This window comes from Oncorhynchus keta, chromosome 23 (genome assembly GCF_023373465.1).
Source record: "Oncorhynchus keta strain PuntledgeMale-10-30-2019 chromosome 23, Oket_V2, whole genome shotgun sequence".
Taxonomy (NCBI): domain Eukaryota; kingdom Metazoa; phylum Chordata; class Actinopteri; order Salmoniformes; family Salmonidae; genus Oncorhynchus; species Oncorhynchus keta.
This window is the reverse complement of record NC_068443.1, coordinates 31782520-31807204: the sequence shown is the minus strand read 5'-3', so window position 1 is coordinate 31807204 and position 24685 is coordinate 31782520. Positions and strand designations below refer to the sequence as shown.

At 45.3% G+C, this 24685-nt stretch overlaps 1 protein-coding gene across 1 annotated transcript in view; it reads right to left on the bottom strand.

The window, feature by feature from the left end:
• The window catches only part of LOC118402172 (partitioning defective 3 homolog), a 257768-nt gene that overhangs the window by 141184 nt on the left and 91899 nt on the right, over positions 1–24685 (bottom strand). Inside the window, 4 exon segments of the mRNA XM_035800167.2 lie at positions 1008–1123; positions 1126–1150; positions 5110–5309; positions 8707–8887. Of these exon segments, the coding sequence (XP_035656060.2) occupies positions 1008–1123; positions 1126–1150; positions 5110–5309; positions 8707–8887 (522 nt within the window).

Here is a 24685-nt window from a genome sequence, read left to right as displayed (position 1 = left end):
GCAGGGGAGAACAGAGGCAGGGGAGAGCAGAGGCAGGGGAGAACAGAGGCAGGGGAGAACAGAAGCAGGGGAGAACAGAAGCAGGGGAGAACAGAGGCAGGGGAGAACAGAGGCAGGGGAGAACAGAGGCAGGGGAGAACAGAGGCAGGGGAGAACAGAGGCAGGGGAGAACAGAGGCAGGGGAGAACAGAGGCAGGGGAGAACAGAGGCAGGGGAGAACAGAGGCAGGGGAGAACAGAGGCAGGGGAGAGCAGAGGCAGGGGAGAACAGAGGCAGGGGAGAACAGAGGCAGGGGAGAACAGAGGCAGGGGAGAACACCGGCAGGGGAGAACAGAGGCAGGGGAGAGCAGAGGCAGGGGAGAACAGAGGCAGGGGAGAACAGAGGCAGGGGAGAGCAGAGGCAGGGGAGAACAGAGGCAGGGGAGAGCAGAGGCAGGGGAGAGCAGAGGCAGGGGAGAACAGAGGCAGCGGAGAGGAGGGGCAGGGGAGAACAGAGGCAGGGGAGAACAGAGGCAGGGGAGAACAGAGGCAGGGGAGAACAGAGGCAGGGGAGAGGGAGAAGTCTTTACCTGTGCCGTTAATCTTTACAGGCTGACATATAGACCTTTTACTCCTTCCTTCTCCCTTTCAACCTGCTCTACCAAGTATCTGCCCAAAGTCACACCCCATTACCTTTAAAGTGCACTACTTTTGACCAGGGTCCATCTGGGCCTCTGCCGGGGCCCCATTGGTCAAAAGTAGTGCAGGAAATAGGGTGCCATTTGAGACGCATGTCTGAAGACGTCTGGTGAAAATACAACAGGTCTTGTAACACAGGCCTGTGAGATGATGCTTAGAGATGATTACTCACATGTGTGTCATGTAAAATGTGGCTGGTAATACCAGGTTGCGTGACAGGTTTGCGTGTATGGTTGTGTGTGTGTATCCGCGTGTGTGTCTTGTGTGTGTGTCCGCGTGTGGGTCTTGTGCATGCACGCTTGTGTGTGTGTGTGTGAGTGTGGTTCTACCTGCTCCCGTCTCTCCAGCCAGCGGTCTACCATGGGGTGGTTGGCGCTCAAGGAGGAGCGGGCCGTCTCTCTCTGGAACTCTCTCTGGTTGGCACACGTGCCTGCATCCCGGGGAGACTACGGTACGTGTCCGGACCATTACCCTGAACAGACACAGGAACAAGGAAAGGTTTACCAGATTATTCCTATCATTCCTAAAAAAAAAAAAAAACATTTTCAATGGCGATTATCCTAGGTTTAACCCATGTCTGGGAAACCATTCCTTCAAGATACAGGCTTTAGACACAGTATAGATGGCACATTGCAAGTGCTCAATATCCACCTTTCAGTAATATATAATATAATAATATATGCCATTTAGCAGACGCTTTTATCCAAAGCGACTTACAGTCATGTGTGCATACATTCTACGTATGGGTGGTCCCGGGGATCGAACCCACTACCCTGGCGTTACAAGCGCCATGCTCTACCAACTGAGCTACAGAAGGACCACTAGTATAACGACCTCTACTATGGATCTCAATGCTTTAAACCTTCAGGATAACATCCTGGGACCAGGCTACCTACCGACTGCACATGTTTAAATTAAACATAGCAGGTTGTATTGTTGTAGAATATTCCTGGCTCATCTGTCATGACCAGGGGAGTGTACTACAACTTCCAGGAAGTATCTCTCAGCTCCATGACAAATATGACGCGCACACACACCAGAAGGAATATGTTAAAGAAGTGGGTATATCAATGGCATAGTCTACGTCCCAAATGTCACCCTATTCCCTTTTCAGTGCATTTGGAAAGTGTTCATACCCCTTTGACCTTTTCTGCATTTTGCTACGTTACAGTCTTATTCTAAAATGGATGAAATAGTCCCCCTCCCCCCCTCATCAATCTACACACAATACCGCATAATGATGAAGCAAAAACATGTTTTTAGATTTTTTTTTGTGCAAATAACAAAAACAACATATCACATTTACAAGTATTCAGACCCTGTAATCAGTACTTTGTTGAAGCACCTTTTGCTGCGATTACAGCATCAAGTCTTCTTGGGTATGACGCTACAAGATTGGCACACCTGTATTTGAGGAGTTTCTCCCATTCTTCTCTGCAGATCCTCTCAAGCTCTGTCAGGTTGGATGGGGAGAGTCACAGCAAGGCTATTTTCAGGTCTCTCCAGAGATGTTTGATCAAGATCAAGTCTGGGCTCTGGCTGGGTCACTCGAGGACATTGAGACTCGTCCCGAAGCCACTCATGCGTTGTCTTGGCTGTGTGCTTAGGTCGTTGTCCTGTTGGAAGTTGAACCTTTGTCCCAGTCAGAGGTCCTGAGCGCATTGGAGCAGATTTTCATCAATGATCTCTGTACTTTTCTCTGTTCATCTTTCCCTTGATCCTGACTAGTCTCCCGGTCCCAGCTGCTGAAAAACATCCCCACAGCATGATGATGCCACCACCATGCTTCACCGTAGGGATGGTGCCAGTTTTACTCCAGACGTAACGCTTGCAATTCAGACCAGAGTTCAAGCTTGGTTTCATCAGACAAGATAATACTTTTTCTCATGATCTGAGAGTCTATAGATGCCTTTTGGCAACTCCAAGCCACCCCTATTTGCCAAAACTTCAATTTTAGCCTACAAGAGAGCGTGTGCCCTCAGGTCTGGAGGGAAACTAACGTTATTCCGCTACCCAAGAATAGTAAAGCCCCATTTACTGGCTCAAATAGCCGACCAATCAGCCTGTTACGAATCCTTAGAAAACCTCTGGGAAAAATTGTGTTTGACCATACAAAATGCCATTTCACAGTAAACAAATTGACAACAGAATTTGTTTATAGGGAAGAACATTCAACAAGAACAGCACTTACACAAATGACTGGTGATTGGCTGAGAGAAATTGATGATAAAATGATTGTGGGGGCTGTCTTGTTGACATTATCGATCATAGTCTGCTGCTGGAAAAATATATGTGTGATGGCTTTTCACCCCCTGCTATAATGTGGATAAAGAGTTACTTGTCTAACAGAACACAGAGGGTGTTCTTTAATGGAAGCCTCTCAAATATAATCCAGTTAGAACAGGAAATCCCCAGGGATGCTGTTTAGGCCCCTTGCTTTTTTCCATTTTTACTCACGAAATGCCACAGAATTTGAGTAAAGCCAGAGTGTCTATGTATGCGGATGACTCAACACTATACACGTCAGCTACAACAGCGGCTGAAATGACTGCAACATGAAAAAAAGAGCTGCAGTTACTTTTAGAATAGGTGGCAAGGAATAAGTTAACCGTAAATATTTCTAAAACTAAAAGAACAAAACACTCACTAAACCCTAAACTTCAACTAAATCTTAAAATAAATGATGTGGAAATTGAGCAAGTTGAGATGACTAAACTGCATGGAGTAACGCAAGATTGTAAACTGTCATGGCGAAAACATATTGATGTAGAAGTAGCTAATATGGGGAGAAGTCTGTCTATAATAAAACGATGCTCTGCCTTCTTAACCTATCTTGGGTAGGGGGCAGTATTTTCATGTCCGGATGAAAAGCGTGCCCAAAGTAAACTGCCTGTTACTCAGACTCAGAAGCTAGGATCTGCATATAATTAGATTTGGATAGAAAACACTCTAAAGTTTCTAAAACTGTTCAAATGATGTCTGAGTATAACAGAATTGATATGGCAGGCGAAACCCCGAGGACAAACCATTCCAAAAAATAATAATTTTAGCCTTCCACTGTTTCCAATAGCTTTCATGTTTATTTTGAGCCGAAGTCCTCCCCACTTGCAGTTCCTAGGGCTTCCACTAGATGTCAACAGTCTTTGGAAAGAGTTTCAGGCTGTTTTTTTTTCGAAATGGCTCCCATTTTGGCTGTAGTGTTTCCATGCGCGTGGGTGAAAGCTCGTTTTGTTATTTATCTCCGGCAATGAACATACAATTTAAGACAGAGAATAGTATCGTTTATTTACGTATTAGGGTACCTGAGGTTTGATTATAAACGTTTTTTGACTTATTTGGATAAGTTTATTAGTAATGTTTGGGAATCATTTTGTGTGCATTTTGAAGGAGAGAAACCGGTGGATTATTCAATGAAGCGAGCCAGCTAAACTGAGTTTATGGATATAAAGAAGGACTTTATCGAAAAAAGGGACCATTTGTGATGTAACTGGGACCTTTTGGAGTGCCAACAGAAGAAGAAGATCAAAGGTAAGGCATTTATTATATCGCTATTTCTGACTTTCGTGACGCACCTGACTGGTTGAAAAATGTTTTTCATGTTTTTATATACGGGGCGCTGTCCTCAGATAATCGCATGGTGTGCTTTCACAGTAAAGCCTTTTTCAAATCTGACACAGTGGCTGGATTAACAGGAAGTTAATACTTGTATTTTCATGAATGTTAAATATTTATATTTGTCATTGCAATTTCACCGGATGTTGGGCAGGTGGGACGCTACCATCCACCTGGGTCCTGCAGGCTCTAGTTTTGTCACACCTTGACTACTGTTCAGTAGTGTGGTCAGGTGCCACAAAAAAGGACTTAGGAACATTGCAATTGGCTCAGAACAGGGCAGCACGGCTGGACCTTGGATGTACACAGAGAGCTAATATTAATAATATGCATGTCAATCTCTCCTGGCTGAAAGTGGAGGAGAGTTGACTTCATCACAACTTTTATTTATGAGAGGTATTGACATGTTGAAATGTTACCGAGCTGTCTGTCTAAACTACTGGCACAGTAGTTGGAAAAATTGTTGTTGGAAAAATTACTTGTGTCATGCACAAAGTAGATGTCCTAACCGACTTGCCAAAATTTTTGTTTGTTAATTAACAAGAAATTTGTGGACTGGTTGAAAAATGAGTTTTAATGACTCCAACCTAAGTGTATGTAAACTTCCGACTTCAACTGTACATACATACTGAACAAAAATATAAATGCAACATGCAACAATTTATATGATTTTACTGAGCCTGAGCCGACTGAGCCTGATTTTAGCTAAGCCTGAGAGAGGATAGAGGTCGCTAATGTCATACACTGAAGACACTGTACAGGGGACATCACATGAAACTGTTCAAATGCAGAGAAAATAGTTGTTTGATCATTGGCTACCTTTCTCTCCAGGCTATTGGTGCCAGTGCCAGTGCCTCCTACAGAGCGCCGTGGTTTGAGGAAGCCAGCCGTGGTGGACCAGCGGGTGGGGTTCTTCCTGGACGGTTTCTCTGGCGGCAGGGTCACGCGGGGGTCGCTGAACGGCCCGTTGATCGTCGCCAGGGCCGGGTCACTGCTGCGACGCACATGGAGGGGCATATCTGGAGGAGAGAGAGGGGAGGAGAGGAGAGAGGAGGAGAGGAGAGAGAGGGGAGAGGAGAGAGGAGGAGGGAGAGGAGAGAGGGGGAGAGAGGGGAGGGAGAGGGGAGGAGAGGAGAGGAGGAGGAGAGGAGGAGAGAGGAGGAGGAGGAGAGAGGGGAGGAGGAGAGAGGAGAGAGGAGGAGAGAGAGAGGAGGAGAGAGAGGGGAGGAGGAGAGAGGGGAGGAGAGAGAGGGGAGGAGAGAGAGGGGAGGAGAGAGAGGGGAGGAGAGGAGAGAGGAGGAGGGAGAGAGGAGGAGAGGAGAGAGGAGGAGAGAGAGGGGGGGAGAGAGGGGAGGAGAGAGAGGGGAGGAGAGAGGAGGAGGAGAGAGGGGCGGAGAGAGAGGGGAGGAGAGAGAGGGGAGGAGAGGAGAGGGGAGGAGAGGAGAGAGGAGGAGAGAGGAGGAGAGGAGAGGGAGGAGAGAGAGGGGAGGAGAGGAGAGAGAGGAGAGAGAGGGGAGGAGAGGAGAGAGAGGAGAGGAGAGAGAGGGGGGAGAGAAAAATTGAGAGATGGAGGAGAAGAAGTGGGAGACAGGCTCAAAAGGAGTGCACCTGGGGAAGTATGTACTTACACCCATCACTCCACCAAACACCTGGGATTCCAGCCTCCGACATGACATTAGCAAAGTGTTTGTTTCCTCCTATGTCACTTCATTAGTTCTGTGCATTGGTCAATATTCAAATTGGCTTCATTTTTGGCCACATGATTACATCTAGGTTGGTTTCTCTGGCTAATTCCCTCCTCACAGTAATCATTTGCCTATTCTTAATGAGGTGTGTGTGTCATTAGAGCTTATAGCTATTGCAGCCCGGATACTCAGTGTTATCAAAACACACATCAGCTAAATAAATAACAGGAATGATTATTTAGAATCCAACACTATTACAGCTGTAAATTATTAGGGCCATTATTAGGGCCATTATTAGGGCTATTCTCAGTAATGATCTGAAGGAGGTAAGTGATTGATCCAGTAGTCTGGGAGCGGTTTCACATTAGATTGCAATGAGCAGGTCATCCAACTCCTTAATTAGATTTTTTTTAATAGATCATATGCTATAATGACTAACTTTCTGCATAATTATACCAACCAGGGCCCTAATTTATACCCTGTCAGAGAAATACATTCGAATCTCTCCTAACTATAACTAACGTTACGAAATTCCAGCGTCTGAATTTTAATGTTTTTTAACAGGGCCCAACTTGAAATCTCTATAGCTTGCGAAACTACAAATTGAATTCATCTGCACAGGGTCCTCTATGTAGCCTCTGGGAGTTGGAGTCTGGTCAGTCAGCGGTCAGGACCCGTCGTTAGACCATGTGTTGATACTGTGTTGCTCTCTGATCAGCTTTCTCCATTAAAATCTTACCTCATCATGACAATTATTCCACAATACTGAGAGTGGGATCAGCTCCCAGAGAGATATCATCACCTTACGACTCCAAATATTGAGGTGGCTAATACTAATGCTAACCCTGTAATAATGTACTGAAACACAGATTCATTTAGCACATCATTTCACACATTTAAGATTAAGTTGACTTTACTGGTCAATTGTACACAAGATCCAAGTGAACTTTAACTTCCGCTTTTAACCCAACCTCTACGAAAGACAAATACAGGTTTTGGAGAAGTGTGGAGGGTTGCCACACTGGATGATCTGGGAGCTGTTGTGGGATTTTAATTGCCTTGCTCAAGGGCACAACGGCAGGCAATGGCATCTAGGCAGCTCACTTCCCAACAGATTTTTCACATCGGGCCCTGGATTCAAATTGGCAGCCCTCCCATCGGGAGCCGGATCGCCTCTCTGAACGCTAGGCTACCTGCCATTGTTACTCGTCAAGAAGTATATTGAGGCAAAAATTAAAAAGACAGTTTTAGCCTACAAATAGAACTCAATTGACCTAACATGAAATGACCTTTACCAGTCAGTAAACGACAAGCGTTTTCAAGTGCAACTTTAGCAATGATGGTTTTGGGAACAAGAGCTCTGAGATTTGGACAGTGTTCCATCCTCGCTCCTTGTACTGCCCTGTCCCATGAGTAAGACACAGAGTCACAGGGAGAATGTCAATTGCATTTCCTTCATTCCTCACATCCTCGCCTCCTCCTCAAAACCAATTGGATGAGAAGGTCAGAGGTCCCTCCCTTCTGAACTTCTCAGGACAGAGGACGCGAGGAATCAGGGAAATGCAATTGGAGATTCTCCCATGGCCTTCTTAGGTCTGAAAATGTTTCCCACGCGTCTGGTATCCTGGTGGCCTCATTGTCAACGCAGCAGTGGAACCCCATGGGACGCCTGCTCAGCGTTTCCTGTTTGGATGAAGGAGCTCGTCATAAACAGAACCCTGATGCCGATGTGTCACTGAATGTTCCGGAGCACAGGCAGGGAGAAGAGTCAGTGGAAGTAGCACTTAGTAACGGCTACATTGCAGTTCCCACCAGTCAGAATATGGGAATGTGAAGACTTGGCGTCTTCAGAAGCCATGGAGAGAGAGGCCTTTAAAAACAGCGGGTACTACAGTCTCTCTTGAAGGGTCCATTCACTGGGCTCGTGTCAGTGAGGCAGCAATTCAGAGGCTGAACATGCATACAGGAGCTAAACGGGATACGACACGATTCTTTTTCTCTACTTCCCAGAGAGTCAGATTGACTCTCGGAAACCATTGTGATGTCTCCGCGTGCGTCCGTACGAAAGGAAGATAAGAGGTCGTTTCGATGCTAACCCATGCTAACTCGCGTATGCTACTGTACCTATAGACTTCCAGTCATTGCGCGAACAATAGTTAATCGCCAGAATCTAGCGGTATCACTTCACTGTGTTGCTCTTCTGTTTGTGCTGCACCCTATCTAATATTTGAAGAATGTGCCACTTTGTTTGCTGTTAAAGACATATTGCTATTCTGACCTCGGTGCTACAGCCCTCCCACGCAACAGTTACAACCCAAAAAGGCCCACTGACACTGATGCTTGTTAATGGTCTCTTCCTGATGTTTCTGTACCCACTCAGACCAAAAGGGGCGAAAACATTTCATGTGATCATTTTATGTGACTAAAGAATTGACAGCACTACTCTTCCCACATTGGAAACTATCTGCATATCCACATTAGATCTATCGGTCTGCTCCGTAATTACCATCAAGGGCATATGTTCCTTGAACCCAGTGCAACTTTGTGCCACGTCCTGATGCCAAACGTTGCATACAGTAATGTAACTAACAGTGCTGACGTGGTTCCTTGGTCGACATGTTTGTTTTACGTAACATTTTTCCATATCTGAATGTTACAAACTTGTTACAAACTTGTTACAAACTTTTTTCTTCTGCTGAACACACCCCAGGTGTTTGATTTGTGAACTTACTGGATCGAAGGGCGGACGGAGTGACCTCTATCTCGCTGGCGGCCTGGTAGGGCTGGAAAGCGGACATGTTGCTGGAGTTGAGCTCTGTGGCGAACAGGTCGGGGCTCTGGGTTCCCGTGGAGCTTGCGCTGGTGCCGTCGCCTCCATGGTGAGGGTCCTGTTCATCATACACAGCCACCAGCTGACAAGAGAGAGGAACGAATATTACGTTATTGACCATTACATGAGCAACAGACATTTGTCTTTTTCATACTATCTCACTGCTCTGTCTCTCTGACAGAGAGATAGACAGAGAGAAACAGAGAGAGACAGAGAGAGACAGAGACAGAGACAGAGACAGAGAGACAGAGAGACAGAGAGACAGAGAGACAGAGACAGACAGAGACAGAGAGACAGAGAGACAGAGAGACAGAGAGACAGAGAGACAGAGAGAGAGACAGAGAGACAGACAGAGAGACAGAGAGACAGAGAGACAGAGAGACAGAGACAGAGAGAGAGAGACAGAGACAGAGACAGAGAGAGAGAGACAGAGACAGAGAGAGAGAAACAGAGAGACAGAGAGACAGAGAGACAGAGACAGAGAGACAGAGAGACAGAGACAGAGAGACAGAGACAGACAGAGAGAGAGAGACAGAGACAGAGAGAGAGACAGAGAGACAGAGACAGAGAGACAGAGAGAGAGACAGAGAGACAGAGAGAGAGAGACAGAGAGACAGAGACAGAGAGACAGAGACAGACAGAGAGAGAGAGACAGAGACAGAGAGAGAGAAACAGAGACAGAGACAGAGAGAAACAGACATTGGAAAGAATTAACAAAAAAACAGAGTAAACTAGAATGCTATTTGACCCAACAGAGAGAACACAGTGGCAGAATACCTGACCACTGACTGACCCAAAATTAAGGAAAGCTTTGACTATGTACAAATTGAGAAAGGCCACCGTAGGCAGACCTGGCTCTCAAGAGAAGACAGGCTGTGGAACTTCTGTGAATGTAATGGTTACTGTTAATTTTTTTATGTTTATTTCTCTTTTGTTTATTATCTATTTCACTTGCTTTGGAAATGTTAACATATGTTTCCCATGCCAATAAAGACCCTTAAATTGAGAGAGAGAGGAGAGACATACCTGCTAATGATCAAAATCCAGAAAAGAGACGTTAAATTCTACAACCACATAAAAGGAAACAATTCCCAAACCTTCCATAACAAAGCCATCACCTACAGATAAATAAACCTGGAGAAGAGCCCCCTAAGCAAGCTGGTCGTGGGGCTCTGTTCACAAACACACCCCACCGAGCCCAAGGACAACAACACAATTAGACCCAACCAAATCATGAGAAAACAAAAATATATTTACTTGACACATTGAAAGAATTTACAAAGAAAACAGTGCAAACTAGAATGCTTTTTGGCCCTAAAAAGAGATTACACAGTGGCAGAATACATGACCACTGTGATTGACCCAAAATTAAGGAAAGCTTTGACTATGTACAGACCCAGTGAGCATAGCCTTGCTATTGAGAAAGGTCGCCGAAGGCAGACCTGTCTCTCAAGAGAAAACAAAATGAGGTGGAAACTGAGCTACACTTCCTAACCTCCTGCCAAATGTATGACCACATTAGAGACACATATTTCCCTCAGATTACACAGACCCCCAAATAATTAGAAAACAAATACAATTTTGATAAACTCTCATATCTATTGGGTGAAATACCACCGTGTGCCATCACAGCAGCAAGATGTGACCTGTTGCCACAAGAAAAGGGCAACCAGTGAAGAACAAACACAATTGTAAATACAACCCATATTTATGTTGATTTATTTTCCCTTGTGTACTTTAAGTGTTTGCACTTCATTACAACACTGTAGAAATATATATATATAATTTGACATTTGAAATGTCTTCATTCTTTCAGAACTTTCGTAAGTGTAATGTTTCCAGTTGATTTTCATATGGTTTATTATCTATTTCACTTGCTTTGGCAATGTAAACACGTTTCCCATGCCAATAAAGCCCTTAAATTGAAAGAGAGGAGAGTGAGACAGAGAGACAGAGAGAGAGAGAGAGAGAGCGCGTGTGGTGTTCGAGGGAAAGAGGAACTCGAACGGTTAAGAATTCAAAGTTGACGTCTGATTTTAGTTGACCGGATCTACTGTTATGATTCAGGCTTTTCATTCCCAGAGTTCATTACATCCATAAACATTTGTTACCCTTCCCCCTGAGAATGACTCCATCTTTTCCTGAATCTTCAAAGCTTCCAATCCTACAGAGGCCTTATTAATTCCAGGGACAAGAACGCCTCCAGGTGTTTGAATAGGATATTCTAGCCATCACTCTGAGGCCACATGTGTTCAGCTGGTTTGTGTTACGGGTTCGGTGGTTTGTGTTACGGGTTCGGTGGTTTGTGTTACGGGTTCGGTGGTTTGTGTTACGGGTTCGGTGGTTTGTGTTACGGGTTCGGTGGTTTGTGTTACGGGTTCGGTGGTTTGTGTTACGGGTTCGGTGGTTTGTGTTACGGGTTCGGTGGTTTGGTTTGTTTGTTACGGGTTCGGTGGTTTGTGTTACGGGTTCGGCTGGTTTGTGTTACGGGTTCGGCTGGTTTGTGACGGGTTCGGTGGGTGTTACGGGTTCGGTGGTTTGGATACGGTGGTTTGTGCGGGTTCGGTGGTTTGTGTTACGGGTTCGGTGGTTTGTGTTACGGGTTCGGTGGTTTGTGTTCAAACGGGTTCGGTGGTTTGTGTTACGGGTTCGGTGCTGTGAGGAAGGATACGCATCCTTCAAAAAGGATATTAACACGAAGGCAGCCACACTACATCTTTTATTCACTATGTACTGTGGAGTACAGTCGAAGCCAAAAGGCAACCAACCGTAGCCCTAACACAGCCCGTCTCGGACTCCAATCCCCTACTGCCCACGACAGACAGACAACAGAGGGGGGTCAGGCAGAGTTTGAGGTCACAATGACTTACTATGGCGGGATCTGTCCGCTGGAGGTAGGCTATACTGTCTGCGTACCAAATCGCACCCCATTCCCAATATAGTGCACTACTTTTTACCAGAGTCCTGCTGAAAAGTAGTGCACTATATAGGGAATTGGGCACCATTTGGGAAGGCCCACTACCTTCATTGTATGATGAACGTCTGATTCTGCTCTATATAGCCCACCCTGCTCCGAGCCCTGGTCTGTTCCCGTGTATTAAAGCAGCTAAATCCTGTGAGCCTGTGGTTTTGTAGAGCAGCGCAGAGAGCAGACACCCTGGAGAGACTAACAATCTCTAGAGGGCATAGAGAGAGGTCCAACACAGGCACAAACCTCCCTTCCCAAATGCCACCCTGTCCCCCCCTATAGAGTGTTCTCCTTCTGACCAGAGCGAGTTGTACCCTGCCCCGCTCCCCCTCCTCTCTCTCGCCATCTCATTACATCAGTACCCTAATAAAAGGCAGAGGTATAAAGCAATATTCATCATAAGACATCTCTGTGACCTGGGGTCAAAAGTCAGTTTAGAGAAGGCCGGCAGACCGCCACTGACAGACCACTCTATAAGAGGACAGACGGGGATGTGTGTACGTGCGTATACGTGTGTGTGTGCAGATAGATAGATAGATAGATAGATAGATAGATAGATAGATAGATAGATAGATAGATAGATAGATAGATAGATAGATAGATAGATAGATAGATAGATAGATAGGTAGCCCATAGATAGATAGATAGATAGATAGATGGATAGTTCCCCTCTAGATCCAGATACAGAGGTAGGGCACATAGATAGATAGATAGATAGATAGAATGTCATCCCAGGGCTAGATAGATAGATAGATAGATAGATAGATAGATAGTAGATGAAAAGATAGATAGGTACATAGCATACATACTAATAGCACCGTTTCATTTCTTTCCCAGACATCATGTAGGTACTGTGCCCAGTAGAGTCCGCGAGACTCATTCCCACAGTCAAGTCCCTAAGGGTTCCATAATATTACGTAATGGAACTAGACTGTTCCCCTCTGGGATCCATCTGGTGGTGAATATACAGAGGTAAGCAGGGCACATGGACATGGTGTGTATGTTTAGACAAGGGCCCCTGTGTCCAGAATGTGTCACCCTCCCAGGGCTATTCGATCCCAGTTGAAACTATGACAGAGGATCAGTGTTAAAACTACTAGTAAGTTAGGTTCCATGGTAAGGATGTGAAAACCACTGAAGGTACACTTAGCATACATACTAATCACCGCACCGTTTCATTTCTTTCCCAGACATCATGTGACGAGGGAGGGGTGACGCGGTACCGAATCCCGGTATTAAACGGGCCCTGGGGCTAAAAGATGAAAGGCCGTATTAGCGATAAACTCCGACGTTATCGGGTCTCCTTTCGGTACTGGAGAAGAAAATACATTTCCTATTTATTATTGGTACATAAAGGTTATCTTGCACATTCTCACCAACCGATTCTAATTTCCAATAAGATGAAGACATTCGTCTATGATGCTTTTTCGCTGTTCTCTCACACGGAGCCTGTGTCTCTCACACGGAGCCTGTGTCTCTCACACGGGGCCCTGTGTCTCTCACACGGGGCCCTGTGTCTCTCTCTCACACGGAGCCTGTGTCTCTCACACGGGGCCCTGTGTCTCTCACACGGGGCCCTGTGTCTCACACGGGGCCCTGTGTCTCACACGGGGCCCTGTCACACGGGGCCCTGTGTCACACGGGGCCCTCTCACACGGGGCCCTGGGCCCTGTGTCTCTCACACGGGGCCCTGTGTCTCTCACACGGGGCCCTGTGTCTCTCACACGGGGCCCTGTGTCTCTCACACGGGGCCCTGTGTCTCTCACACGGGGCCCTGTGTCTCTCACACGGGGCCCTGTGTCTCTCACACGGGGCCCTGTGTCTCTCACACGGGGCCCTGTGTCTCTCACACGGGGCCCTGTGTCTCTCACACGGGGCCCTGTGTCTCTCACACGGGGCCCTGTGTCTCTCACACGGAGCCTGTGTCTCTCACACGGAGCCTGTGTCTCTCACACGGAGCCTGTGTCTCTCACACGGAGCCTGTGTCTCTCACACGGAGCCTGTGTCTCTCACACGCTACAGTACACGCTCTTAATTAGTGACGATGGCGGAGAGAGCTAAGCGTTCAAAAGTGTGTCGATGCTGACAATGGTCGTTGCCACAAGTGCAACAAGACTTTTGCTATTAAGGGCGGAAATACGAACAATCTGTCCAAATATCTATGGAAAGTGCATCATGTACAGGCAGAGAAATGCAGTTTGACTGCCCAGCTCATAGTCAATCTTTCGTTGCCTGATCTACGTTAGGTATCTATGCTAGCAGCCTAGAACCCACACACGGAGATAACTAGATTATGAGAACATGGGTTCCTGATCAAAAGGAACCATTAGCCAGCGGATTGTTTAGCTATGGGTGCGTACAGAAATTCATTCACCTTATTGAAAAGATAATGCAACATTTTTGTTAAAGTTGCAGCTACAATGAACCAACCCACTCCTCCCTCCAATACCGCTGGTACAGGCCAAAGACAAGACCAAAGACCCTTCACGCTGGCAGCGAGTGGGAGGATGACTGAGGAGGGGGTGAATGAGTGCCACGTAGCCATGACCAAGTTCATAGTGAAAGGCCTACACCCCTTTGCAACAGTGCAGTCCAAGGGCTTAGGTAACAGTCTGTCAGTATTAATGTTTAGGATATAGTAGTATAAAGTATAAAAGAGTTGTAAATTAGTCCCATCACGCTACAATACACAACAATAACGATAATCCAACACATGAAAACTTGTTTTATTTCACTCTAGGGAGATGAGCAAGGCACTCAACCCCAAATATACCCCTCCCCCCAGGAGTTAACTCAGTGACACACTCATTCCTACCTGGTGTGGTGTAGAAAAGGCCAATGTGATCACTGAGCTGAAGGACGTGCACCGGGGCAGTGTAAAACAGAAGGTCCTCCACACCAGGACAGTGTACAAATCGCAAGATTGTAGCTGCGACTGTTGATAATGCTGGCAATATAGATGTTGCCATCAAGAGGCTACACATCCTAAAAATAGGATGCTTTGCACACACATTGAAACTGGCAGCGCAGAAAATATACCAAATGACTTCCATTGATAAATGTCCAGCCTGAATCAGAGCAGTGGGCGTGTGGTTCAAGACATCCTCGATGTCCAAAACAGTATTGAAGGAAGTATTATTTTGAAATTGCCACAATTTAATTCAATATTCAAGTGTGCGGTAATTAAATGTATGTTGTTTTTTAGTTGTCGTTTCAGACCTTCCGCAACAACACTCATCCTTGATGTCAAGACCAGATGGAACTCTATCTACTGATGGAGAGATTCATGGAGCAAAAAGCAGTGATCCAAGCAGCAGCCTTGAACCCACGACTGCAAAAAGCAACCACCAAGGACAACCTGGACCGACTGAAGGACGAGGACTTCCATAAGGCCGAGGAGTTTGTCCAGCTCATCAGAATCCTCTATACATCCACAGTGTGTGTGTCATGTGAAAAGAACGCCACCTGTGGACAGATCATACTCATCCTCCACAAACTGGAAGAGCTCTTCACTGTGAAGCATGAAGATACTACGTTTGTGGCAACCATCATAGAGAAGGTGTTGGGAGAACCTCTCCGAGTGCTATCAGGATGAGCACATTCAAGCCTTCCTGCATGAGGCCACAGCAATGGACCCCAGATTTAAAGGGAGGCCGGTGAGTGACGCCACCTGGGACAGACTGAGGAAGGCAACTGTTGTGGCCAATGTGACAGGAGCAACACCAGGGCTGTCAGAGGAGCAGGAGCAGACAGACACAGAGCACCAGCAACAGGTGGAAGGAGAAGGAGAGGAAATGGAGGAGACAGTACCTCCATTGTACAAAACAAGGAGTGCCTTGGAGGAGGACAGGGAGTTGAGGGTGACGATCCAATGGGACACCTCGTCCCTCACCCTCAGCGAGCGTGTTCACCTAGAGGTGGAGCTCTACAAAGGCCTGCCTCCCATCCCCCGAAGATCCTGTAGTGGTGTAGTGGTGGGAGAACAGAGCTACTCTGCCCCTCCTCACAAACATTGCAACAAGCTACCTCTGTGCTCAAGCCTCCTCCACCCCTAGAGAGAGGGTATTTTCGACTGCAGGGAACACAATAAGCCAGGAGAGGTCCCGACTTCTGCCAGAGAAGGCAAATATGTTGATCTTGCTCCAGAACAACTGTTAGTCCTTTTGCAGCCTACCTGCAGCCTACCTGCATGCCCCACCCGTGTTGCTCTATACAATACATCAACCAATTATGATTTTTCAACGCCGATACCGATTATTGGAGGACCAAAAAAAGCCGATACCGATTAATCCGCTGGTTTATATATATATATATATTTGTAATAATGACAATTACAACAATACTGAATGAACACTTATTAACTTATTAGTAGTAGATTTGGATAGAAAACACTGAAGTTTCTAAAACTGTTTGAATGATGTCTGTGTATAACAGAACTCATGTCAGGCAAAAACCTGAGAAAACTTCCAACCAGGAAGTGGGAAATCTGAGGTTTGTAGTTTTGAAGTCATTGCCGATTGAATATACAGTGTCTATGGGGTCCTATTGCACTTCCTAAGGCTTCCACAAGATGTCAACAGTCTTTAGAACCCTGTTTGAAGCTTCAACTGTGAAGGAGGGGGGAATGAGAGCTGATTGAGACAGGGGTCTGCTCACGTGAGAGTGACCTGCGTTCCATTGCAATTCTAAAGACAAAGGAATTTTCTGGTTGGAACATTAATGAAGATTTAGGTTTAACATCCTAAAGATTGATTCTATACATCGTTTGACATGTTACCAAACGCGCAAACAAAAAGGAGGTATTTGGACATAAATTACGGACTTTATCGAACAAAACAAACATTTATTGTGGAACTGGGATTCCTGCGAGTGCATTCTGATGAAGATCAAAGGTAAGTGACTATTTATAATGCTATTTCTGACTTCTGTTGACTCCACAACATGGCGGGTATCTGTTTGGCTTGTTTGTTGTCCGAGCGCTGTGCTCAGATTATTGCATAGTGTGCTTTTTCCGTAAAGTTTTTTAAAAATCTGACACAACGGTTGCATTAAGGAGAAGTGGATCTAAAATTCCATGCATGCCTCCCGGGTGGCGCAGTGGTTAAGTACTGCAGCTATAAATGAAGAAATGGTCTACTGCTGCATATACCATGACTCTGCTTGCACAGAACGAAAGAAAAGAGACAATTTCACTAGTTAAAAGAAAATCATGTTAGCAGGCAATATTAACTAAATATTCAGGTTTAAAAATATATACTTGTTTATTGATTTTAAGAAAGGCATTGATGTTTATGGTTAGGTACACATTGGTGCAACGACAGTGCTGTTTTAGCAAATGCGCTTGTTAAATAGGCTGTGATTCAATGAAAAATTAACACTGCATCGATTATATGCAATGCAGGAAAAGCTAGGTAAACTAGTAATATCATCAACCATGTGTAGTTAACTAGTGATTATGTGAAGATTGATTGTTTTACCTTGGCTCCTTGCTGCACTCGCATAACAGGTAGTCAGCCTGCCAAGCAGTCTCCTCGTGGAATGCAATGTAAACGGCCATAATATTGTTAATTTCATTGGTTTCTTTGGCTGTAAATCATTCTTTATTTGATTTATTTTACATGTCAGAAAATAAAGCAATGTTAATACTGTTCTTAATTTGTTTCGTTTTTCCCCCCGTAAAAAAAATAACAAAAATAACCAATAAGAATATGGTGAAAGAACTGGATAAGCAGCATCGATAAGAGTAGTAATACCGTTAAATTCTTAACGATACCCATCCCTAGTGGGGAGTGACGCCCCCCCACACAACCAGGTGTGTATGTGTGTGTGTGTGTGGAGGGGGGGCGTACTAATTGCTACCTGTGTTGGCAAGCACAGACTTGGCCCAGTCACAAAATAATTACTCGTCCACACACACAGGCTTACACTCAACAGGGTTGGTCTTCCCTGAGAATGACTAGGTACGCAATTGCTAATGTGTCCTGAGAGACCGTATAAGTGTGTCGGTCTTCCTGTGTATTTGGCAGGATCGGTATGTCAAAGTTCATTGGTCGCGTACACAGAATTACAGGTGCAGTGAAATGCTGGTGCTTCTAGCTCCAACAGAGCAGTAATAATACCTAGCAATACAAAACTATACGCACATAATCCATTTTTTAGGGAATAGGGTGCCAATTGGGACGCATCCAACATGTATGGACCCAACCAGGCCAATAACATCGTCCGAACTAGCTGAGTAACTGTGAGGTACTGTTCGTATTGGGTCTAGACCATTTCATGAGTTTTATTTGATTTGTGGCATGAGAGGGGAGAGGTGAGTTGTCTGTAGTTTTTTACTATAAGACATGGTCAGCAACACACACACACAGCCAAACACTCAACCACATCAATCCGATCCAATCCACCCATTAAATCATGTAGACTTGACAGATGATTTGTAAATTATGTAGAAACACATAGAACCCCTGTGGAAGTGTTCATCTGTTCTCAAGACCGATGTCAAAGTGGTTTGAAGTCTGGTGGGTGTCAGGGAGATGGAATGTCTGACCGGGGTGCAACCCCACACTCCCACTGCTGTAACCACGAGTCCACCGAGAGCGAGCCGAGCCAGAACACTGCCAGCGCCTCCGTATTGTCCTTGACCCGATGAGCCCTCAATCACCTACCCATGCACGCACGTGCACGCAGACACAAGGTGCATATTTCAGAGCGACAGAGAGACAAAGTCTGACTAGCCCGGGAATGTAGGATCATGTTCAAATGTAGAACAATTGTGACTAGAAATAGAAGGAGCAGTTTGAGCGTAATGACCCCTATCCATTTCACTTAATGGAAAACAATAGACAGATGTGGGAAAAGGAAGGTTTCTCTGAATAAGACCTACATTGAATTATAGGGACAGAATGGAATAGTAATTGGGGACGGCGCTATAGTCATTTAAATGTATAAAGACGACATGAACCATTTCCGGGAATAAAGGTCAGACGTGGCTGGCTGTATACTACACATTTCATTCGTCAAAAGGGAAACGACACGTAAGCTTGTAGGAAATTGAAACTAAAACTACAGTCCACATCTTTCATCGGACACATGAAACCCGGATAAAGCTTGTTCTCACATTAACTACGAGCCTACATCTGATGGTTGTGTTAACCTCCCTCACCGAGAATAGGTAACCTTCGAGACCTGTTCATATCCCAGGGGAAGAGCTGCTGACAACATTCCCACTCAATAAAAGTTGGTGAGCACATGGTGATGAAGGAGAGGAGAAGAAAAAGGTACAAGACGCTCTGCATACAGGTAACTGCCAGAATAAAGGTAACACCAACCTAAAGTGCCATAATGGGGGTTGGGCTGCCACGACCCAGAACGGCTTCAATGCACCTTGGCATAGATTCTACTAGTTTCTGGAACTCCCATCATTTGGTGTTCTGTTGACGTTGGTGGAAAACACTGTTCCGGCGACGCCCCAGAATCTCCTTTTAGTGTTGAATTGGGTTGAGATCTGGTGACTGAGACGTCGATTGGCATTTGATTTACATTGTTTTCATGCTCATTTGTCACGTCATTTGGCCTATCCAGCATTTTAATTCATGGAATTTTAATTGCTTAATTAAATGCAGGAACTGCGCCTGTGTGGAAACACCTGCTTTAAATATACTTTGCATTCCTCGTTTACGTAAGTGTTTCCATTATTTTGGCAGTTACCTGTACCTCCAATAACAATAGGCCTACTTCCAACAGAGCTATTCAATGTGTGTTGCTGTTGACCTACAGGTTAATCCAATAGAATACCATCCAATAAAGCACCTCGGTATAGTCTGAAGAATTAGGATCATTGGGTAGTCTGAAGAATTAGGATCATTGGGTAGTCTGAAGAATTAGGATCATTGGGTAGTCTGAAGAATTAGGATCATTTGGTATAGTTTGAAGAGTTATGAGCACTTGTACTAGAAAGACACCAACTAACTTCCAAAGCCTGGTGGGAGAACAGTTAATGAGAATCATTCATCACACAGTATCACCCTTAATCACATTGAAGCTATATTTATTCTGTTTTCCTCGATTAACGGCTTCTCAAGCCAATCAACACTTAACCAGATATCCTGGGCATATTTTACAATGTGGGTGTTCAATTAACTGTGAACGACTTGTGTCGCGGAGGAAGAAGAAAAGCTTAAAGACGCGAGTGTGTTTGAACGGCTCAGTGACGACGTCTACGACGGAATAGCGTCCCGGCGCGCTTGACGCTGCACCACAGAGATAAGTTTGTCAAGAATACAGTCTCCCTCCCCACTCGTAAATCAAATAGAGCCAGTAAAACCCACTCAGCCTGGCTGATACTAATGTCCACTTGGCAGACACAGGAAGACGGAAATGGCAATAAATACCTTCAGTTGCAGAAGGTTTACATGGCGACTAAACGCAGCGGGGCGAAGACATGTATTGTTTCTCCATGTCCTAGTCCCAAATGGAACCCTTTTCACTATATACTGCACTACGGGCTCTGGTCAAACGTAGTGCACTGCATAGGGAATAGGACATGGAGACGGTTTGTTACTCCTTCTCCCAGCATGCATGGGCTGAGGTGTTTAAAGACACAGTACACTAATCATTCTATTTCCATGTAGCTTCATTTCCTGCACAAGGAGACACTGGGCCTTAGTTGCAGCCATTTCAGAGAACGTGCCAGTATAATACGCCAGTTCTTTGTAGGGGATGCGACCTCTACCCTGGACGGTAGGTGAGGTTGGTGTTATTCCGGCAGTGATGTAAACAGACACTTGTTTGTCTAACCTTTCTGACCGGACAGCGGAAATCTGAATGCCATGTGTGCTAAATCACTTTTCCCCTAGCTCCTTAAAACAAAAAGCCAGGGACAGCTTTCCAGAAAGAAGCTAGAGACATCCTGAACTCCCTCCTCTCAAAAACCTCATTCCAAGAGATATTTTGCAAAACCAACTGTAATAAATGATGTTTTAAACAATGCCAGTCTTTCTCCATAGCATCTGTCTGGCCAGTGAACAACACACACTTGGCCAAAGTCATAACATCTTAAATTGAGTTAAGATGCCTTCTGACTGTTGTTTCCTGGCCCGGCCGGGCCGAGTAGAGGGAAGTTGCATCGTTCCTCACGATACAGCTGGCTGAGCTCAATTGTATCAACATTGAGCAATTCTATTGTTTCACAATGTGACCAACCCAACGCTCGTGTAGAGCGCAGCAAAGGAAACAAGGGCTCCCTTGCTTTTCGCAATAAAACTGCACAATTAAAAGCGAGCAGCAAGAAAAAAAAAGGTCTGAAGCAGAAATGTGTTTCATCAGACAGCGTCTGGAGGAGTCCCGGGTGTCCAATACCTCCCCTTCCTGTGATGCCAGCTAAGCATTTCCCCCAGTAAAGAACTGCTTCATCCTAAATGGCACCCTACAAAGCACACTACTTTTGATCAGGTCCTAATAGGGCTCTGGTCAAAAGTAGTGCACTACATAGGGAACAGTGTGTGATTTGGGAGTCACTCTGCTCGCCTTTCAACGGCTCGGCGTTTCTCATCTCATCCAGTAATGGGGCCCCTGATGACACCTAGACCTACACTAGTACTCACTTAATGAAGAATCATCATCTAGCTTTATGGCTTATAGAGTACCAACACCCTAAGCCAACTGAGCTACAACTAAATAGCTCTGTCCAATAAGGTTCTGGCCAGGTGTAGATCACCATGTCGGTTGCCATTTGGGGCGCAGCATATTATATGTGAGCTGACAGCAGCCAATGGTCATTGGTCAAGGAGGATGAATAAGGCCTCGTCCTGGACCACGATGCATCTGGAAGAGCTCAACGCTATATTATTGATGAGTGCTGACACTGATGTGCCCTTAACCCTTAACAACCCTGTCAACAGGTCACATAGTTAAAAATGGGGGTGGGGGGGCTGAGACTGACAATCCATGGGGACCTACAGGGTCCTAAGGGGAACTGGACCGATCTTTAATTGGAGTTTGAGGGAACATTTGAGTGGGCGGAGTGACAGTTTGGTAATGAGAAATTATAGTTCTGCTGACGTCTTCAGAAATAGAACACCGCCCGACTCCAGTTTGATAAGCAATTACTTATCCCCTTGGTTCCATTACATTGGGAGGGATTTGGATTAGAAAACATTATAATTCAACTACATGGAGATCTCAGAGGAGATTAGCGCTCATTAAAGGTCTTGACAAACCATGATAGATGAATTAGGTTATCAGGTGGTTCAAGAGAGGACCTACTCCAGATAGTCATCTGATATGTTCATTTTTTTATAAAATCACATAGCTATTCCCAGAAAAATAAATATTTTCTCAGCAAAAGGTCATCTTCTTTCTCTCTTTCTCACGGTCTGTCTGTCTCTCTCTCTCTGCCAAAGGTTCTCTTCCTTCTCCATTTTGTTCTCTCTGACAGACCACTATTAGCATTAAAAGCCCTCAACATACTTAGTCACATCGCTCTTCCTTTCACCACCGTAACCCCCCAGAGCGCAGCCACAAAACCGAATTAAACTCCAATAAGCAGAGCACAAATGAAACTGTCAAATTCATGTCTTTGGGAGTTTGGCACAAATCAATAATATGGACAGGCAGTCTATGTCCCAAACAGCAACCTATTCCCTATATAGTGCACCATCCTGCCCTGGTCTAAAGTAGTGCACCATGTTGGGAATAGGGTGCCATTTGGGACGAAGACAAAGTCTTTGAGACCTGAAGACTCCCCGGCAACACTGACACACATGGTGGGAGCATAACACAAGATGGTTTTCACAGGACTCATCAGTTAAAGTCAGTGTGTGCAATTTTGGCATTGGGGGAGGGGTATGAGGACGTGACACTGACTATGGATCACAGTTCCTACTCTGCTCTTTTACAAAAACTAGAAGCCTACTTCTCTGCTGACAATAGTTCATATTTAGCATCTCTGCTGACATTAGCTCATCTTCAGCATCTCTGCTGACATTAGCTCATCTTCAGCATCTCTGCTGACATTTGCTCATCTCTGCTCACATTAGCTCATCTTCAGCATCTCTGCTGACATTAGCTCATCTTCAGCATCTCTGCTGACATTAGCTCATCTTCAGCATCTCCGCTGACATTAGCTCATTTTCAGCATCTCCGCTGACAAATCAAATCAAATTTATTTATATAGCCCTTCGTACATCAGCTGATATCTCAAAGTGCTGTACAGAAACCCAGCCTAAAACCCCAAACAGCAAACAATGCAGGTGTAAAAGCACGGTGGCTAGGAAAAACTCCCTAGAAAGGCCAAAACCTAGGAAGAAACCTAGAGAGGAACCGGGCTATGTGGGGTGGCCAGTCCTCTTCTGGCTGTGCCGGGTGGAGATTATAACAGAACGTGGACAAGATGTTCAAATGTTCATAAATGACCAGCATGGTTGAATAATAGTAAGGCAGAACAGTTGAAACTGGACATTAGCTCATCTTCAGCATCTCCGCTGACATTAGCTCATCTTCAGCATCTCCGCTGACATTAGCTCATCTTCAGCATCTCCGCTGACATTAGCTCATCTTCAGCATCTCCGCTGACATTAGCTCATCTTCAGCATCTCCGCTGACATTAGCTCATCTTCAGCATCTCTGCTGACATTAGCTCATCTTCAGCATCTCTGCTGACATTAGCTCATCTTCAGCATCTCCGCTGACATTAGCTCATCTTCAGCATCTCCGCTGACATTAGCTCATCTTCAGCATCTCCGCTGACATTAGCTCATCTTCAGCATCTCCGCTGACATTAGCTCATCTTCAGCATCTCCGCTGACATTAGCTCATCTTCAGCATCTCTGCTGACACTAGCTCATCTTCAGCATCTCCGCTGACATTAGCTCATCTTCAGCATCTCCGCTGACATTAGCTCATCTTCAGCATCTCCGCTGACATTAGCTCATCTTCAGCATCTCCGCTGACATTAGCTCATCTTCAGCATCTCCGCTGACATTAGCTCATCTTCAGCATCTCCGCTGACATTAGCTCATCTTCAGCATCTCTGCTGACATTAGCTCATCTTCAGCATCTCCGCTGACATTAGCTCATCTTCAGCATCTCCGCTGACATTAGCTCATCTTCAGCATCTCCGCTGACATTAGCTCATCTTCAGCATCTCCGCTGACATTAGCTCATCTTCAGCATCTCCGCTGACATTAGCTCATCTTCAGCATCTCCGCTGACATTAGCTCATCTTCAGCATCTCTGCTGACATTAGCTCATCTTCAGCATCTCTGCTGACATTAGCTCATCTTCAGCATCTCTGCTGACATTAGCTCATCTTCAGCATCTCTGCTGACATTAGCTCATCTTCAGCATCTCTGCTGACATTAGCTCATCTTCAGCATCTCTGCTGACATTAGCTCATCTCTGCTCACATTAGCTCATCTTCAGCATTAGAATGAGTTCTAATACTATATAATCCTCTCTAATTTACAGTATCATAAACCCATATCAAGTTAGTCAATAGGGTGGTTAGTTCCCATTGTGTTCCGAGATGCATATCACAACCGTGTCAAAGTCAGACACCCTGTCAGAAAATCCATTTGTTTAAAATCCAGTTACATGTTGCTGGTGTAGTTTCAAGATTTACAGAATTTTGTAGAAGGCCAGTGCAGTACCCACAGTTACCCACAAGGAACAAGTTACACTTCGTCAAGCACAATGCGGTTCATCGAGTATGCGATGCAGTCAAGAGGACCCAATGCAGAAAAGACTGACTGGCAGTTTGAAAGTAGGTCTAAAACCTTGGCCTTGCCTGACGAGGAATGGGAATTGACTTACCTGCATGGTCACATCAGATCCTAAACCTTCAAAAACACATGTTCTACAGTGCACTGAGTACTGAGAGATGACAGACAGAGCAAAACAGGAAGACCAAAAGAG